General features: G+C 35.1%; 1 protein-coding gene across 1 annotated transcript in view; it reads left to right on the forward strand.

Annotated features, from left to right (window-relative positions):
* Spag16 (sperm associated antigen 16) overlaps positions 1–21,481 on the forward strand; it is a 985,522-nt gene that overhangs the window by 552,768 nt on the left and 411,273 nt on the right. The window contains exon 12 of the mRNA XM_074071657.1: positions 2,908–3,093. Coding sequence (XP_073927758.1) covers positions 2,908–3,093 — 186 coding nt within the window. The remainder of the gene's footprint in view (positions 1–2,907; positions 3,094–21,481) is intronic.

Consider the following 21,481-nt stretch of genomic DNA (forward strand, 5'->3'; position numbering starts at 1 on the left):
AACTTTCTTCCTTTCCCTTCTCTTCTTTAATAATTATTATGTTGCTTATGGTACTCTTGAGTTCACTAAAATATACTTAAGCATAGATTTCTTTTAATTAACACTGTTTATCAGATTTGGTATACATTTTTCCCAGACTCTGTGGTCTTAAATTTTCTTGTTTTCTGCATATTCTCAACCTTTAAGTTTTTTAAAGGTTTTATTTCCGTCCTCTTCTGGGATTTTAGATATAAAACCACATTTTTTTTATATTCTATCTTCCATATTTTTTAACTTTTATAACTGTCTATTTTTAGTAAGGGTATTTTTCAGGTTTAATATTCAGTTAACTTACTTTTTTTTCTGCTGCTAATCTGTTATTAACCTATTAAATAATATTGTAATATCTATAATTAGATTTTTTAACTTTGTAAATGTTTTAATTTTTCAGATTTGCTGATTTAGTTGATAACCTTTTATTCTTTGATCATTTTTATTTCATCAGTTTATACATTTATTGTTTTTTGTACTTTTATAATTAATGACTTTCAATTACCTTTGTTGATTTTTTAAGCTCACCCTCAATAATAGCATTTTATTTCCCATTTTGTGTTTGACAAATTTTTTCTAAGCTCATATTTAATTAATTTTTATTTATGGAACACAAGGGCCTAAACTGGGTTGACTTAGGCTGACTACCAACAACCTAGATCAATGTCTTGGTCAACTTTTGCTATCATTAACAAAATGCCATAGACTGGATGCCTTAAATAACAGAAATTTATTTCTCACAGTTTTGGAGACTGGAAGTCCAAGATTAGGGTGGCAGCATGACTGGATTTTCTTGGCTTATAGGTAACTTCCTTCTTGCTGTGTCCTGACAAAACAGGGTTAGAGTGAGCTCCAGTCCCTTTCTCTTACATGGACGCTAATCTTTTTATTTATGGAATCTCACACTCATGAGGCCACACTTCCAAATACCATCACATTAAGAATTTATTTTTTCAATAAAGGAATTTTGATAATGGGAACACATTCAGCTCATAACAGCCACTTTTGCTCTTTTTTGGGGTTATGGCTCCTTCTATTTGTGTGGAGCCTTGGAAACCCTGACATTTGCATCTCTGTAAGCTCACATTTTGAATTTTAGTGCACCCTTACCACTCTTCCCCCTTCTCCCTCTCTCTCTCTCTCTCTCTCCCTGTCTCAGCTACCAGAGTCAAAGTACACAGTTTTTTCTATTTCAAATCATGCAGTCTGAATAGTAAAAACATTTCAAAACAATATTCAGAAATCTATATTCTTTTAATTTTAGATTTAGAAGAGTTCACACACATGGGCTATACTCTTAACATATTAAAAACTTATGAGAGTATTATTTATTATAGGCTAACTCTCAGTTTATGGCACTTATAAAGAAATAACACTACTTCATTTGAGCTGTAGTTATTCCAGTTAGGATTTCTGTTTCTCCTGGCATATGGTTTAAAGTAAGGGAGAACTATATAAGTGTTATACAAGATGGTTTTGCAGATTCAGGTAGAAATACACCAAAGTAATTCTTACCCTTTACTATGACTAGTCACTAATAGCCTTTTAGCCAATCAAAAAGATAGATTTGAGAAAAAGACAACACGGATTTTTTTAGTTTTTGTTTGCTTGGATTCTTTTAGACAAATGTATTGTTTGATGTTCAGTATTAACTAAAGTTCTAAATGGCAAACACATGTACAAATAAACAATTGCTACAAAGCAAAGATTGTTTTTTTTTTTCCTATTAATTAAGGACTTCCAGTTATGTAGCAATTTTTCAACTATGCTTCACTCTATAATCCACCATCTCTGAAGTACCTTCAAGTTCTCCCTCTCAGTGGTGGTTGTTTCTCCTGTGAAGAAACTTCTTTTCCTCAGCATACAAATAACCAAACATACAAGTAAGCAAACATTTTCTATGATCTTGTCATTTCCTCTTTTAGAGATTCTGGGTACTTTTTCTTCTCCATTTACAGCACAACTTTATTCATGTATTTAGCCATTCATGCATTTATTCATTCTGAAGCATTTACTGAGCACCTGAACTGGTCAATTATAATGCTTGATGTTATAGAAACTGAGAGGAAAAAATTTATTTCTGTATCACAAAATGTAGTCTGGGGAGGAGAGCAAAGAGTAGTTCATTATTATTTAATAGGTGAAAGTTACTAAAGGAACACATTAAAAGAACATATAGCACAGAGTCTGTGCAGAAGATGATGAAAGCAGAAAATTCTTACAGCTGGTATTTCACCAAATAAATTAGATTTTTCTGATTATTGACTCATTTCTTAAACTAGCTTTTGTGTCAACTGTTTGAAAGCACTGCCTTTTAAATATCTACTAGTAACCTAAATTGAAAATTCTTTGGCTCCTACTCAACTACCCAGTATTTCAAATCTCTTTCATGATCTACTCATGTCATCTTGTTCCCAATTCTCTTCTTCCTCCATCATCCAAACTGTTCTCTTGGAGCATTTAACTAATGCAAACATTAGTCAGCAATGGTGACTTATTAAATTGTATTGTGTTTGAACAATGTCTTAGCCCCCAGGTAAATTATCGTCATTTCAGGTCACCTTACCTATAGAGCCTAACAAATAACTTTGAACCCAGCACGTACTGACAAAAACACTAATTTTGAGAATTAATCTAGAATAATCTATAAAATTAACCTGAAAACTGCATAGTACCAGTTTCATCATTTGAATTACTGAACAATTCAAGTAAGTAATTAGTAGACCCAAATAAGATCATAAGCTTTAGTTATGTAGATCTGTCACTAAAAGTAAAAAAAAAAGATACACATTACTCACAAGGATATAGTCATTTATTAAAAAGTAAGTAATTATGAATTTTTTTAAACAAATTATCTTTTTGTGTTCTTGCAAACAGTGGTAACAAGTTGGCTACTGCAAGTGGTGACACTACAGTTAAGTTATGGGACCTCTCGAAAGGTGATTGCATTTTGACCCTTGAAGGACACAACCATGCAGTATGGTCTTGCACATGGCACTCCTGTGGCAGTTTTGTGGCTTCTGCCTCACTGGATATGACTAGCAAAATCTGGGATGTTAATAGGTAAGAAATCCTTTAAGCATTAACCATCTATGTTGATATGTAAACATAAGTAAAATTTTTTTTTCTCCTCTCGATGCTGCCACTGGGAAACATTGAAATAAACCCTTGATAAAATTGTAGAGAGCTACTTCAATAATCTTAGTGAAATCCATTTCTAACACCATTAGTCTTTGTTGATATAATAATTCCTTTTTAAAAGTAGGTAGCAATCTGTAAAAAGATTAGAATTGCTTCATTGGGAAGCTGTTTGTTTTAAGCAGGATAAAAATAAACACTTTAAAGAGATAGATTTTTAGTTCTGCCTTCTGTAGGCATGCTGTACTATGTCTCATGTACATGTCTCTGTACTATGGAATTTAATTTAATGGACTTGGTTATAATGGAAATAATTGCTTAATTTATGCTTCATCTTGATACATTACAGTGTTTTCCCTAATTGAATGCTTTTCCAGAAACTCACAAATTGTAAGAAACAACGCAATGTATTGTACACAGTCCCTTTATGTGCAGGTCAAAGTCTTATGTTTTGATCTTAATTCAAGATAGAGAAATAAATCCATTATCTTTGCTGTATCAATATTCCTGTCATCTATGTATTTTTGAATGATTACTATAATCTATTAAGTACATAAGTATGAAACAAAAAGGTTAGTTAAGCTACTATCAAACATCCTAATTGCTTCAGCTAAGAGATTAAAGCCATCTGTCAAACTTCTCATCACTTTTATCATTGAAACAGTGCCCAGGCCCCAAAATAAAGATAATGCTTCTTGAACATTTAGGCAAAAAAATTGTCATGCTTCAATGTAATTTATTTTGTAAAGACTGGGATTGTTCAATTATGTGTACTACAGACACCTTAAGTAATCTTTTTCTAGTCTTCCTTGAATTATGAATGATATCTTAAGAGCAGAGAGCAAATAGGTGCTTGCAAAAGTCAATGGCTTTGTTTCTGAGAGGATTCAGTGAGAGAGTGTACTAAATTCTATGCAGATGATTTTCCAAAGCCTCTTGGCTATTATTAAGCTCTTTTCTTTCAGCACCAAACTCAACTTGCTGTGCTCTGCTGTTGTGATGCAGGAGGTGGACTCTGCAGACCACTCTGCTGACTATCAGACTTCTGTCAGTAGGGGTGGGTGTGGAAGACTTCAAGTCTGGGGGTGAGAAGGGGTCTTACGCTTCCTGTCTCCTCCCTGAGGCGTCTTGTGGAGTTGCCTCACCCCAGTCCTACTTCACCTCAGCCACAGCTCTATTTTCACCACAACAGCAGAATCCAGCTGGTTGATTTTATTTCAACATGTGTGGAAACAGCCTCACCAGAGCATCATCAAGAGCACTGGCCTCAGCAACAGGTGAACAGGTGCCCCTACTCAAGTTTGCCAGACTCTGAGTTTTAATTCTTTTTTATTCCTATTGTTCACTCATCCCTAGAGTTACTAGGGCTTTCCTGAAGTTGCTTTCTCCATAATTCTTCAGTGTTCTCTTTTCCTCATTTTAGTTATTTAGTTAACTTATATAGCTAGCAATCCTGTCTATTAAAATCTTATTTTTAAAATGATGGTTCAAGTTCTGTCCCTGACCGGGCAGTGGCAGGTGCAAGAATAGATGGATAAATAGCATAATCCACTTGAGTTTTAAAGCTACAGCTAAATAAATTTTGGCATGCTCTGTATGAGAAAGCATGGCTCTAAATGACACATTTTGAACTATTTCTAGCTAAACTAGTGACAATTTAAGACATATTAATTCTCAAATGAGAACATTTTATCTGTTATAATCACATATAATTCTTAATTCTATTATTCTTTTATATCATATGGCCATGTTTCATAAATATTTATTATAATAGGTTACTAGAATTTTAACTATGCTAATTTTAATCTTTATCACTGTTGAATTAGATGAAGATCCTAACAGAAGATTGTAGTCCATTCTAAAATATGATACATCTTCAAAACCCTTAAACATTTCCACATGACCCAGATATCCAAATACTCTCTTCCCATTAAGGTACAGTAGATATTGACATAAGAGATAAAAATTGTTCCTGATTGATGTCAAGGTTGTTTAAATTTCAAGTTTTCTATCAATGTCAAGAGTTCACTTTTAACATAAATGAATATATATGTGTATATATTTATACACATACACATATGTACATCTACACACACATATATACATAAATATATATATGTATATATGCTAATTTTGAAGTTAATGTAGTGGGGAAAATCTTGACAAATAAGGGAGAGATTATTTCTATTGCAGCCATTGATATATCTTTCCAAGTTATAATCAAAATACCAAGTTCTAATTTGTAATACTCATGATAAACACTGTACATGTCCAAAACTAGTGTTTTGCTTTACAATTTCATAGGTAACTTAAACTGATATAGTTGCATAAGGAGAAGAGGTTATTTACTTTAGTGAGATGGTATTGGTGGAATCTGTGTTCTCTGGGTCTAATACTCTTTTTTTTTATGTGGTACTGGAGTTTGAACTCATACTGGCTAGGCAGATACTCTGCCACTTGAGCCATTGATCTTTTTTGTTTTAGTTATTTTTCAAATGAGGTTTTGTGTTTATTCCTCATCTGGCCTGGACTGTGATCATCCTATTTATGCCTCCCATGAAAATGGGATAAGAGGTACATGCTTTCACACCTATTGGTCTCACTAACATGTTGTTCAGCCTGGCCTCTAATCATGATCCTCCTGATCTCTGCCTTCTGAATAGGTAAGATTACAGGTGTGAGTCACCTGTGCCTTGCGGCTAAGTCATATACTCTTACCTTGATGCCATATAATTCTTAATAAAAAAATAATTTGTACCGGTACATGCTATTGTTCACAAGAGAAGGAAGAGTTCAGGAGATATTCTCTTCTGTTCATATCCACCCTTCCTTTTTGCTTCTGGCTTAGTCCAGAATACCCTTTAGCTAAAATCATATCCCTAGCCCTGCATCTGTTCTAGAATTGAGTGTTATTTGGCAAAATCATCCAGTTAGCTTCTCACCAAAAAGTTGGATCACTGTGAAGTGCAGATAACAATTCATATTTACTAAGTGCTAATAAGAATCTCTGAATGATATCTGACCCTCCTAGTCTGCAAAGGTGCTATAAATAGTTACCAGTAGCACTTTGATGAATTCCTGAATGACCACATATATGAAGCATAGATGCACATGTGTTTCACTTAGAGATAATTGATTTTTACCTCAATTGTCAAGTGTATTCTTTAAATGTCAGTCCTAAGACACACAGACACACTTGACAACACACAAATACACACCATTGTGTCCTGAACAACAAGCTCTTGGCACATGATAATTTACTTGCACAAATGAACAAAACATAAATCAGTAAGAACATGTGAAGAAAGTATTCCAAGTGCTTTCCATCTCTCCACGTTCAAGCTGTACATGAATCTGTAAAATGATGAAAATGGGATAAGGGAGTCGGAAAGGATTTCTGTCAGCTAGAAATTTTAATTTGTGTTTATTTCTAGGCATTTGTACATAATATTAATTAATGTGTTCATGAAATGACTTAACAGTGTTGGGGTGTGTTATAGACAAAAAAAATTCAGACTCAATCACTGTTCTCAATGAAATGATAAATAATTTAAAAATGTAGCAAGTTTGAAGCAGTTGTAGAATATCCAGTGCATCCACTGTTTATAATATCACATCAGGTATTCTGGTATATTCCTGGTGCCTTTTTTTCCAAGGTAGCTGGGTATTTGTCTGAGAAGTTTTATCACACTCTCACTCTGATATTTGGAAAGCAGACCACGTGTCTGCTTAGCATGCAGCTTGAGGGAAAGAGGTTAGAAATAGCCAAAATGTTACTGAATATAGCTGCCCCAGCTGCTTTAACAAGATATTGCACAGGCAAGAATTTACTGGTTTGTGGCTGGGTAGAGTAGTTCATGCCTGTATTCCCAGCTACTTGGTAAGTCAAGATAGGAAGAACTCAGTTTGAGGCCAGCCTGGGACAAAAGTTAGTGATACCCTGTCTCAAAGAACACGCTGGTCATGGTTATACATGTCTGTACCCCATCTTTGCAAGAGGTGGTGGTAGGAGAATTGCAGACTAAAGGCAGCCAAGGTTAAAGTGCAAGACCCTATCTGAAAAATAACTAAAATTTAAAAGGGGTAGGGACATTGCTCAAGGGGCAGAGTGCTTGCTTAGCAAGCCACAAGATCCTGAGTTAAAACTCTTGTATTGCTCACCTTCCCCAAAAAATATTTTGGTGGCTTGTAACAAGGATGGAAGAGATCAGAGAGCCCTGTAAAATTCAACAGCACTTGGACCCCAAGTAGTGGGAGATAAATTTGCTTTTCTTATGTCTAAGTGTGATAGTTCAGATGCCCTTGAGATTGTGTGGAGAGAGAAAAATAAAGTAGGTTTAAGAACTTTGTTCAATCTGTGATTTCTGCTGTATTATCTTACCTGAAAGCAAATGGATCAGAAACCTACAAAATTTGTAAGAGAATTGAATTGAGAAAGAACCCATGAGCTTTCTCTAAGTAGCTCTCTAACCCTTTAACTGTAAAATATTCCTAAAGGTCCCAGATTTGCATGCAAAGGAAACTAACTTCTAGCGTGGCTCAGTTCCCAAGGAAAGAATAGACCACTGTACCTCCTCCAGATATTACTGTAGAGCATACCAGACAAGGAAAGACCTACCAGAAGCCAGAAGCTACAAAAAGGAAAGGCAAGGGAGCATGCCATGGTCCAATGATGGCACAGTCTTCAGTGCTGGGGCAAAGTTCTTCATGATGCCTGCCCAGGATTCCAGCACCATTTAGAATACTGATGCTTGTGTGTTTCCTCTTTTTCTGTTTTCTGTATTGTAGTTTGTATACAGTTATTTTTTCCTTGCATTGTGTTGTTGGTGGTGATAGTGGAGATAGTTGCCATCTGACATAAGTATCCTGAACCTAAGAAGCAGCTTGTGTGTTATCCAGAGCTCATGGTCTGTATATCACATGCAGTGACTCAATATGACCTTGGATTGTCTCCTGTTTTGAATATGGAGAAGAGGTGAGTGGATAGTCTGTATGTGGAAGAAAGGATGGCAAAGATATTTGGTGGGTAAGAGGCTGTGGGAGAGATTTAGCTATTCACTAGAATCTACTTTCTTTGTCTTCCACATCACTTGGGATTTGGCTATTAATCTCACTGGTTTCTCTCAGCTTCCTTGTTAGTCCAAGAACTAGGCATGTTCCTTCCCTTTCCGATGGGATGGGATGTCAATTACAATGGCCACAATAATCTTAGAAGCCAATAATTTAAAATAAAAGAGTAACTGTAAACCAACTTGAAATAAAGCTGCCCTTATTCCCAACCTCCAATTAGCCTACAAATTTCTCCAAGTTATTCAGAAATAGGAAATAAACTTCTATTTTGTTGAAGATGCAGATGACAGAAGACATAGACATAATAGAAGGCTTTTCAGCAGTCTCAACATTTTATTCCTTCACCCTTTCTTACTTCTTATCCTTAATTTCTTTGCCAATACTGTTGGAGCCAACGACATCCAATTTTCCAGTATCAACATTTCCAAGTTGAATAATTCATAAGTAGAGTTAGAAACTGTAAGGAAACATGCAAATGCTAATACAATAATGATAATTTAAGCATTTTAAAACACCACAAATTTTAATTTTATAGTAACATTGACTATATTTACAAATGACAATCTGTTAGCTGATTGTAGTTAAGCTGATGGAATATGAGTCATTTTTTCCACATGCTCAACTTCACAGATTTATTTATTTATTTGTAGGTACAACAAATATGGGTTGAGCAGCACTTGCTTTGTTTATACATTAAGCTATAGCAGTATACAAAATTGACAAATGTAGATGGCATTCTATTGGGAGATAGAAAATAATTAGGCAAATGAACAATAACAAATGATTTTAGCTTTTATTGGGAAATTCCAAGATGGTGACTAGAGGGAGGAAGCAGAAAGCGTGCTTCCTAAAGTAAAATCTTAGAGAGATGCTGGAGATACACCTTACAGGAAAAACCACTGAGAAGAGACAAAACTCTGACTCCTCCACATCCCCAGCCTGTGCATAGCATCCCCACTCCACGTTAAATGGAGAAACCAGGAGGGCTCCCACGCCACCAGATGCCAGCTCCAGACTGCTTGGGAAGATGCAGACCACCAGGTGAGCTAAGTGTCACTTGGTACTCCCACAAACAACCCTGGGCCAGATCAGCATAGCCCCTGGACAGACCAACAACCACCCAGGGAAAAAAGAAAAAAAGAACTGAATAATAAGCAACAACAACAAAAAAGACATGTAGCAAAGAGGATGGGGCACCCTGAGCAGCAAAGAGAGCAGGAGGGGCAATCCCTCACGGAAGGCAGGAGTGGCGACACCCGCCCAGCAACCAGGAGCGGGAAAGCTTGAAAAAGTGGCAGTGGGAGGAAAACTCCACAGGAGGGGGGAAGGTCCACTTGCTATGTGAACTGTAAATAAACACACCAGCCTGAGAAAGCAGATGTAGTGCCACCTCCCCCATTGTGCTTAGAAAGGGGAAAGCTTGTAAAGTGGCGGTCATGCCCAGGAAAACTCTAAATAAAGAAAGCCTGGGGGGCCAGATGAGTGTTAAGCTCACTCCTGAGATCTGCATAAATAACGCCTCCAGCAACAGCAGGCTCACAGCAGTGGGCAGGTGGGCCACAGCCTCAGATAGACATTTACAAAGCTGTCTCCAGACTCTTTTTTTTTTTCTCTCTTCCTTTGATGAGACAACAACCAAACTACATGCTGAAAAACTTACTGAAACTGTATTGCATTTGAACTTGGGACACTTTGTGGTGTTTTTTTTGTTTGGTTGGTTTTTTGTTTTGTTTTCTTCCCCTTTGATGAGACAACAACAGAACTACTTCTGAGACACCATCTCCAGGATTGGAGGCTGAGAGACTAAAACCAAAATTATTAAGGCTGAAACTGCATTGCATTTGACGTTGGAGATTTTTTTTTTCAATCCTCTCTCTGTCTCTCTAATGCCTGTTTAGCTTACTGTGGATTAGTACACTATCTCTCCCTGTGTATATCTTTGGAACTTTTTGTTTGTTTTGTTTTTTTACTTGTTTGTTTGTTTTTTCCTTTTTCTTTACCTTCTTTGCTTTCAATCTCCTCCCACCCTTGCATTCTAAATATCACCATTGTTATTATTACAAGCTAGAAAATACTTAATTACACACAGTACAGGGACAATAACAACACCAAGGGCAATGACAGGAAGACAGAAAAAACAGGGAAACCAGTTTCCCCACAGCAAAAAATTAGTACAGGAACCAGAGGGAAATGAAGAAAACAGATACTCAGATCCAGACTCCAAAAAAACAAAAGTAAACTATGCCAAAGAACCCAATGAAGCCCACAAGAATAATCTAAAAGAAGAAATCCTACAGGTAATCAATTAGAATTTTATAGAGATGATACTGGATATGGTCAATCAAAATGTACAGGAGACACTCAAGAAATCCCAAGACAACAAAAATAGAGAATTTGAGAAATCACAAGAAGAAATAAAAGAAACCATGGAAACACTGTATAATCACCAAAGTGAAACAAAGAACACGATTAATAAAGAGATAAATGAACTCAGGATGAAAATAGACAACATTAAAGAGGAAACGACTCAGGATATGGAAAAACCTCAGAAAAAAGAATGAAACAGAACTGCAAAACAAAATGGAAGGCCAATTCAACAGAATAGAACAAAGAGAAGGCAGAATCTCAGAACTCAAAGATGAAATGGTAATTAAAGGAAAAACTGAAGAACTATTAGTTAAACAACTCAAGACCTGTGAAAAGAAAATGCAAGGACTCAGACTCACTGATTCCATCAAAAGACCAAACCTGAGAATCATGGGCATTGAAGAAGGAGAAGAGGTGCAAGAAAAGGGAATGAATAATATATTCAACAAAATAATAACAGAAAATTTCCCAAATCTAGAGAAATCTATTCCCATACAGATGCAGGAGATCTCCAGAACACCAAAAACACCAGACCAAAATAGAACTACCCCATGGCATATTATCATTAAAACAACAAGTACAGAGACCCAAGAAAGAATATTGAAGGCTGTAAGAGAGAAAAAACAAATAACATACAAAGGTAAACCCATCAAAATAGCACCAGACTTCTCACCAGAAACATTAAAAGCAAGAAGAGCTTGGGGTGAGATCAAATGAGATAAAGAAGGACATTCCATACTAATAAAAGGGGAAATAGACCAAAAGGAAATAACAATTATCAACCTATATGCACCCAATGTCAACACACACAATTCCCTTAAACATACCCTGAAGGACCTAAAAGCATATATTAACTCCAACACAGTGGTTGTGGGAGACTTTAACACTCCACTATCATCAATAGATAGGTCATCCAAACAATAGATTAAATAGACCTAGTTGATGTCTACAGAACATTTCCTCCAACCTCTACACAATATACATTCTTCTTGGCAGCCCATGGAACCTTCTCCAAAATAGATCATATCCTAGGGCATAAAGCAAGCTTAAGCAAATATAAGAAAATAGAAATCATACCATGCATACTGTCTGATCACAATGCAATAAAACTAGAACTCAACAACAAAAATAAAGAAAAAAACCAAGCAAACAGTTGGAAACTGAATGACTCATTGCTTAATGAACAATGGGTCATTGATGAAATAAAAGAGGAAGTTAAAAAGTTCCTGGAAGTCAATGAAAATGAAAACACAACCTACCGGAACATATGGGACACAGCAAAGGCAGTCCTGAGAGGAAAGTTTATAGCCCTGAGTGCATACATTAAAAAGACTAAAAGATCCCAAATCAATGACCTAAGGATACATCTCAAACTCCTAGGAAAACAAGAACAAGCAAATCCCAAAACAAATAGAAAGAAAGAAAGAATAAAAATAAGAGCTGAAGTCAGTGAAGTAGAAACCAAAAAAAAAAAAAAAATACAAAGAATTAGTGAAACAAAAAGTTGGTTCTTTGAAAAACTAAACAAGATCTACAGACCCCTGGCAAACCTGACTATAATGAGGAGAGAAAAAAACCCAAATTAGTAGAATTAGGAATGCAAAAGGGGAGATAACAACAAACACCATGAAAGTCCAGGAAATCATCAGAAACTACTTTGAGAACCCATATTCAAATAAATTCAAAAATCTTAAATAATGGACAAATTTCTAGATACATATGATCATCCAAAAATGAACCAAGAGGATATTAATCACCCGAATAGATCTATAACACAAAATGAAATTGAAGCAGCAATCAAGAGTCTCCCCAAAAGAAAGGTCCAGGACCTGATGGATTCTCTGCTGAATTCTTTCAGACTTTTAAAGAACTGATACCAACCCTCCTTAAACTGTTCCACAAAAAAGAAAGGGAAGGAAAACTGCCCAACACATTTTATGAAGCCAGTATTACACTTATCCCAAAACCAGGCAAACACACTTCCAAAAAGGAGAACTATAGGCCAATCTCCTTAATGAACATTGATACAAAAATCCTCAATAAAATAATGGAAACTGAATTCAACAACACATCCCAAAGATCATTCACCACAACCAAGTAGGCTTCATCGCAGGAATGCAGGGGTGGTTCAAAATATGAAAATCAATAAATGTAATAAACCACATTAACAGAAGCAAAGACAAAAACCACTTGATCATCTCAATAGATGCAGAAAAAGCATTTGATAAGATCCAACACCATTTCATGATAAAAGCTCTAAGAAAACTAGGAATAGAAGGAAAATACCTCAACATTATAAAAGCTATATATGACAAACCTACAGCCAGCATTATACTTAATGGAGAAAAACTGAAACCATTCCCTCTACAATCAGGAACTAGACAAGGATGCCCACTATCTCCACTCCTATTCAACACAGTACTGGAATTCCTAGCCAGAGCAATTAGGCAAGAAGAAGGAATAAAAGGAACACAAATAGGTAAAGAAACTGTCAAAATATCCCTATTTGCAGATGATATGATCCTATACTGTAAAGACCCAAAAAACTCTACACAAAAGCTCCTAGGCACCATCAATAGCTATAGCAAGGTAGCAGGATATAAAATCAACATAGAAAAATCATTAGCATTTCTATACACTAATAATGAACAAACAGAGAAAGAATATATGCAAACAATTCCATTTACAGTAGCCTCAAAAAATATCAAATACCTATGTGTAAACTTAACAAAGGATGTGAACGACCTCTACAAGGAAAACTATACACTTCTGAAGAAAGAGATTGAGGAAGACTCTAGAAAGTGGAGAGATCTCCCATGCTCATGGATTGGTAGAATCAACATAGTAAAAATGTCAATACTCCCAAAAGTAATCTACATGTTTACTGCAATTCCCATCAAAATCCCAATGAGATTCATTAAAGAGATTGAAAAATCTACTGTTAAATTTATATGGAAACACAAGAGGCCACGAATAGGCAAGGCAATACTCAGTCAAAAGAACAACACTGGAGGTATCACGATACCGAACTTAAAACTATATCACAAAGCAATAGCAATAAAAACAGCATGATACTGGCACAAAAACAGACATGAAGACCAGTGGAACAGAATAGAGGACCCAGATATGAAGCCACACAACTATAACCAACTTGTCTTTGACAAAGACACTAAAAATATACAATGGAGAAAAGACAGCTTCTGCAACAAAAACTGCTGGGAAAACTGGTTAGCAGTCTGCAAAAACCGGAAACTAGATCCATGTATATCACCCTATACCAATATTAACTCAAAATGGATCAAGGATTTTAATATCAGACCCCAGATTCTATAGTTGGTACAGGAAAGAGTAGGAAATACTCTGGAATTAATAGGTATAGGCAAGAACTTTCTCAATGGAACCCCAGCAGCTCAGCAACTAAGAGATAGTATAGATAAATAGGACTTCATAAAACTAAAAAGCTTCTGCTCAACAAAAGAAATGGTCTCTAAACTGAAGAGAACACCCACTGAGTGGGAGAAAATATTTGCCAGCTACACATGAGACAAAGGACTGATAACCAGACTATATAGGGAACTTAAAAAACTAAATTCTCCCAAAACTAATGAACCAATAAAGAAATGGGCAAGTGAACTAAACAGAACTTTCTCAAAAGAAGAAATTCAAATGGCCAAAAAACACGTGAAAAAATGCTCACCATCTCTAGCAATAAAGGAAATGCAAATTAAAACCACACTAAGATTCCACCTCACTCCTGTTAGAATAGCCATCATTAGAAACACCACCACCAACAGGTGTTGGCGAGGATGTGGGGAAAAAGGAACCCTCTTACACTGCTGGTGGGAATGTAAGCTAATACAACCACTCTGGAAAAAAATTTGGAGGCTACCTAAAAAGCTAAACATTGATCTACCATTTGATCCAGCAATACCACTCTTGGCGATATACCCAAAAGAATGTGACTCAGGTTACTCTAGAGGCACCTGCACACCCATGTTTATTGTGGCACTATTCACAATAGCCAAGTTATGGAAACAGCCAAGATGCCCCACCACTGATGAATGGATTAAGAAAATGTGGTATCTATACACAATGGAATTTTATGCAGCCATGAAGAAGAATGAAATGTTATCATTTGCTGGTAAATGGATGGAATTGGAGAACATCATTCTGAGTGGGTTAGCCTGGCCCAAAAGACCAAAAATCATATGTTCTCCCTCATATGTGGACATTAGATCAAGGGCAGACACAACAATGGGATTGGACTTTGAGCACATGATAAAGTGAGAACACACAAGGGAGGTATGAGGATAGGTAAGACACCTAAAAAACTAGTTAGCGTTTGTTGCCCTCAATGCAGAGAGACTAAAGCAGATACTTTAAAGCAACTGAGGCCAATAGGAGAAGGGGACCAGGAACTAGAGAAAAGGTTAGTTTGAGAAGAATAAACTTAGAAGATAACACACATGCACAGGAAATCAATGCATGTCAACTCCCTGTATAGCTATTCTTATCTCAACTAGCAAAAACCCTTGGTCCTTCCTATTATTGCTTTCTCTCTACAACAAAATTAGAGATAAGGGAAAAATAGTTTCTGCCAGGTAGCGAGGGGTAAGGGAGGGAGAGGGAGGACAGGGGAGAAATGACCCAAACATTGTATGCACATTTGAATAAAATAAAAATTTAAAAATAATAATAAATGATTTTATATAGCACTTAGAGATGATAAATTTTGTACAGAAAAATTGCATAGATGATGGACATGGGAATGAATTGTGATATTAAAGAAGAAGGTCAAATTAATTCTTACTTTGAAGTTGACATTTGGATAACCCAAATAAAGTGAGACCATAACTGGAGAGGAGAGCATTCCAAATGCCCCTGTACCTTTCTGTGTGGTCGCAGGACTCAAGTGGCTAACAAACAGCAATGAGGCCTTATAACTGGAATAAAGTGAGCAGATGAATATCTGCAGAGGTGTGAGTGCATATAGCATAGGGCTTGGCGACTGACACGTTTTAATGACTTTGACCTTTATTCTTAATGAAGAGAGAAGCCCCTGGAGAGGTTTGAGCAGAAGTCATAATTCGTTTTACACTTTTATAGGGTGAATTTGGTTATTGTAGCTGAGGGTAAAATGGGAAAGGCAGGTAAAGCAGGAAAATCAGCTGCGGGAGCATTCAACAATACAGGTAAAAGATGGAGGAGGTTTGAGAGCCATTATGGGACCAGTGCAGGTAATAAGAATTGACTTCTGGATAGATTTGGTTGATAAAGCCAGCAGGAGTGTCTGAGGTATTGTGATTTGTGAAAGAAAGAGAAAGCAATGACCTGTTACATTTTGAAACACTTGAAAGGCAAAAGACCCATTCTCTTTATACTAGAATATTACTATAACTTTATAAAGGGCTTTACCAACAAGATATATATCAACTCACATTCCAGCAAGAACCGCAGAATGAGAAATGCCTGCTCGTTGTTCATTTAACATTTCTATCAAAGAGAAGTGAATGTCCCCTTCTGCCTACTGTATCACTTCCTTCCTAATTTAATAATTCACTGGTCAGTGATACCCTTGGGCAGTAGAGATCAGAGAAACAGAAGGTTGCCAGTAAAGAAACCAGTTGAAATTAAGAAAAGGGAAATGCAAAATATGAGGATTCTGTTGTGGTGAATTATCTTCTATTGCTGATATATGCTATTAATATTTGTGCATATAATGCACTGTGTTGGATTCCAAAATGAGAGAAATTTCTTTATTACAAAGCAAAATTTCTTTATTAAAAAAGTAATAAAAATAGGGCTTAGGAATTAAAATATAAAATATTCCATTAATATATTTCACGTTCTTTAAGATTCATTTGCAAATTTAGCTATGCTGGGAAAGAAGGGCATATTGTATGATATTAATGGTTTTGAAACATAATAATATAAGATGAAATATTAAGACTCAAAGGCATGGACTGTTGTTACATTAATACCTATCTTGTATTGTGAAGATCTCTAGTTCGCCTTCTTATACTTGAAAAGACACCCAAGGTAACATTAACAGACTGCTTGAGTAATGCTGGAAACATAATTTTGTTACATTATACAAAATAGTAAGATACTTAAATTGACCTCTTGTGATTAATTTATCCTGTTCCACCAAGATAATAAATCAACTAATACATTGTATGGGATTTTCATTTATATTCAAATGAATAGTTACCTTGAAATACAGGCTTCAAGTGATGTCTAAGTGTTTGAGCGTAAGCACATAAAATAAGGACAAAAGGTGAAAAAAGAAAATATCATATTTTCACTTTCATTTCTCCCCCAAAAAGTGCATAGCTAATGAACATTTTTAAAGAAATACTTATTTTATGAAGAAAATATATTAAAAGCTAAGGTTCATAATTTGTTTAGGAAGTGATACCATGATGTAAAAATTGAGATGTCTTACAACCAATTTGTTTTTTTCTGTATGTGTGAAGAATGCCTCAAGCAAGTGTCAATTGCAATAAACTTGATGTGGACATTCTTTGATATCATACACATGGATCAATAAAAAGAGATAAATGTCATTAGAGTTTTAAAATTTATTCCTATGCCTTTATACTGAAAATACTATTTCACATAAATGAGTTGTATAGTTTGCATGTAACCTGTTGTAAGTAAGGCACACTTTCTGTTTATATCTTTTTTTAGCAAATAAGCTTTATATAATGTGGGCAAATATAAATTAAACTAAAGATATCCCAATATCAGTGAATATATTTTATAACATGATATACTTTTACTCTATTACCATTAATCAAAGCAGGCACTTTACCAAATAGTCAATCCTATGAAAGATAATCTGCTTGATAAATGAATATGAGTCTTCCTCAATGCTAATGACTAAAAAGGAATATATTTATTCACTAGTATATGTTTCTATATATAGAGAGAAATCTATATCTCTCTCTATCTATATCTATATATTTCTATATATAACCATAGAAAACATGAGGTAAGAGACAAAAATCACATCTTCTCTAGAGTTAAGGTTAATTATCTATGTAGGTGTGTGAATACCCATGGGTGAATACCCACAGATTAATATATATATCCATTTATTAGTAATGAACTAAGTTTAAAAATTAAGCTCAAAATTAATTTTAGTGACCAATAGATATTTTTTCTATCTTAAATATCTAATTGAAATGATATTTTATTTATTTTTTTATCTTGGCTCTGAAACTAAACTTGTTTCAAAACCATTTATTTGAGAGAGCACACACAAAGTATTATCATGTCCCTGAAACATTGTTTTGGAATTATTAAGGTAGTTTTCATTTAAAGAAATATCTTAAGATTTGATTCACTTACCATTGAAATGAATTGAATGTCCAAGTCCATCAGATCAAAAACAAAAGAATAAACATTTGAGTGTAAATACTTTCTTATATAAACCATATTATTAGATGAGAAAATACTTTCTACTTACATAATAACAATGAATAGTTTTTCTTAAAGAATTAGGAAATATAATTTCCTTGGAAGTTTTAAATAATGTTACCTCACATTGACATGAATTTGTTGGAAGTGCTAAAACTAGGTCATGAACATGTGTCCTGGGTAAAAAATGAAACAGACCATCTTAAGTCAAGAACATGAAATGTTTATCCCCTGGTCTGACCTTTGATCACTTAACACCTAGAATGAGCCTTGTGGAAGAAATACTTATAACAGAGCTTTACCTTCTAAGAGGCCATTGCTGCTGATTTTTTTTGACATTTTCTTGCATTACTTACTGTATCTCACTATATAAGCAATAAAATTCTCTTTCTTCCTTAGAAATTAATTATTCAATTGTTTACTTGGCATGTATCCATATGTGCCAAGTCGTATCCCCAGAGCTGAGACTACAGCACTGATTGGAGCATGAGTGCTCTTATCCTGGTGAAATTCACACACCAGAGGACAAAGTCACTGCTCCTCTATGACATATAAAGCACTAGACAAGCTTAGACATTGCCATGGATCAAAAAACTAATTCTAATTCCTTACAACTAGAGATACAAAGGGAAGATGACTGAGAGTGGCAGTCTTTCTGAGGTGTCATGAGTGAGACCTACTTCTCTGCTGTTGGGAAGAACCAATGAGGTAGACATTTACAGTGGTCTTCTCATCTTTCAAAGGTCGTCTTCATCATTGGCATTTGGGTTATATTTGCAGCCTGTGGGTACCTGTGACACATAAACTATCCAATTAAGATACTTCAAAGTAGGTATTGAGAGGGTGAACTTTCCTGTGATGGTTCTGTTCAAACTTGTTTTGTGGTTGTCGTACAAGTTTGCTTTTTGTTTTGAGTGAGGAAGAAAATGAAAAACAATAGAATAACACATTAGCAAGAATCAACCTAAAATGCTAGTCAGTAATAACAATAAAAAAAAAATAATATGTGCTATACCCTGATCTGTTCATGTTTAAAATTCATAGCTCTTGCTAGCACACTGTATACCTAAATTTTGTGATTTATTAAATATATAAATCATGTTTTTCTTATTTATTTAAAAATAATTGGCCATGATGGGGTTTGAATTCAAGATTGTACTTGCTAGGCAAGTGCTCTACCACTTTCCTCAAGCCCTTTTTGCTTCAGTTTGGTTTTCAGATAGTGTCTTGCACTTTTGCCCAGTGCATCTCATACCATGATTCTCCTACTCCACTTCCCGGGTGCCTGGGGTTACAGGTGTGAAGTCATCATTTCCAGCCCGTGTTTGAAGTAGAGGCTCTCTAACATTTTGCTGGAGTGGCCTTGGACCACTATCCTTCCACTGCTTCCTCCTGAGTATCTAGGATTATAACTGTGAGCCGCCATACCTGGCCTGTTTTACTTATTTATGTAAAATAATACAGGCACTTAAAAATCACTGTTAAGGATGTAGACTGAGCTAGTTATAATTACTTTGTGTATTGTTTTAATATATGTCCAAGTAAAGTTTCTTATCCACATATTCAAAACAAACTTGGAGATTCATGATAATTAATTAAGTATGCACTTTAAAAAGTGCAACATTTGAGCCTAGGAACATAAAGTATATTTTTATATAAAAGCCATAGTTATCATAAAAGAAGGTGGACATTTAACATTTTTCCTTTATGAACATCTCTGATAGCAATTTTATACAAGCATCTAATGTGCTCAGTTTTAGAGGTGACCTGTAATTTATTCCACTGCCTATTTTCTAATTATATGACAAATTAAATGCAAATTTTAGAGAAATATTAGTGCTAGTGTCCCCCAAATAAATTTAACTTTCCTGTTTTAGATATATGGATTCATATATCATAGGTATATGAAAAGCGTAATAATAAATTATATTGTCTGCAGCCCCAAAATATTACCTAAGCAATTAATAATATGAATTGTAAATCTCTTACACACGTAACATTTTAATTGACAAACATGTGTTAATCATATATATAATCATTTCTTACTCCTTTTATTTCCTCCTGATTTACTGATGTGCACACCTTAGACTATAGGCATTTGGTGATATAGCCAACAATAAATTATTTCTTCCTTACATGAATTACATTGGTTTTCATTATCTATGTTCATATCTGTACCACCAAAAGTAGCTAAGGACCCAATCTCCAAATTGAAACTGATTATTCACCTTCTCTAAAAGGGCATTGGTATTAATTCCATCAGAATAACAGCCTTGTTTATCTGGGTCACCACAAAAATGCCAGCCATTATATCTCCATATTGCCCAATCAGACCTCATATCACATTCAAGTCTGATCTTTCACTGTATATCTCAGAATTCAATCCTTTCATCAGCAAAATGTGTGGTATGCTCAATCTCTTCGATGTGCAATTTATCTTGTTGCTTGAATTGTCTATCCCTTGAGGATATTGATTCCCTTTTCTAATGGAGCCTGTAACTCCCTCCCTTTAATCCTTCTCAAGAGAGTTACAACTCATAATGAATATTGAACACATATGCACTGCCACTGAGAAGCATGCATAAAATTTGTTTTGGAGTTTTCATATATCTATCACATATTAATCCATACATATGTGTGCATATATATGTTTGTATATATGTTGTATATATGTGTGTGTACATATATGTAAAATATATATATATATATATACATCTGTCTATCTATCTATAGATAGAGAGAGAGAGGAATCTTTTCACTAGTATATTATCAGTAGCCAGAAGAGAACTTGGAATGTTCTGGGAAAGTGATAAATATCTGTTGAATTAATATAGAAATAAATGACTTACATTCACTCCTTGATCCCTTTACTGTTACTTCTAGACCACTTTTCCTTCCCCCTTTGTTCATCCTAAGCCATAGCTTGTTATAAGCACATGTTTTGAGACTGTACCATTAGCTGATCCTCCATTTTATCGTCAAATACTGATGTCTTAGTCATCCCATTTTATTTTGACTTACTGTCTTCACAATTGCAACATTAATATCTAAGCAGAAAATCCATTATCCTCCCAGTTTATTCCCTCCCTTACTTTCAACAGTTTTTAAATCTTCATCTTAGGTTTTCTGTTCTGTTCTGTTTCATCTCTCCCGTGTATGTGCTCTAATACCACTCCCTGCAACAATTATTTGATTCCAATGGTATTGGTAATTGTCGTCACCATTTTTTCCCCTTCACTACAGCCTTTCTAATCTTTTCTTTATACCCTGAGCAGATTTCAAGGTCCATTACAGTGATTTGTCCTTCTCCCATATTGTTAATTACCTTATCCCTCTTTTCTCCACATTTGTCCCTGTCAAAATCCTCTCTTGCTAAATCAAATTTTCTTCCTGCTCTATGCTTGGTTGGCTGAACACGGCTAAGGAAAACCCACAGCATCACGCCAACTGGTAT

This window comes from Castor canadensis, chromosome 4 (genome assembly GCF_047511655.1).
Source record: "Castor canadensis chromosome 4, mCasCan1.hap1v2, whole genome shotgun sequence".
NCBI lineage: Eukaryota > Metazoa > Chordata > Mammalia > Rodentia > Castoridae > Castor > Castor canadensis.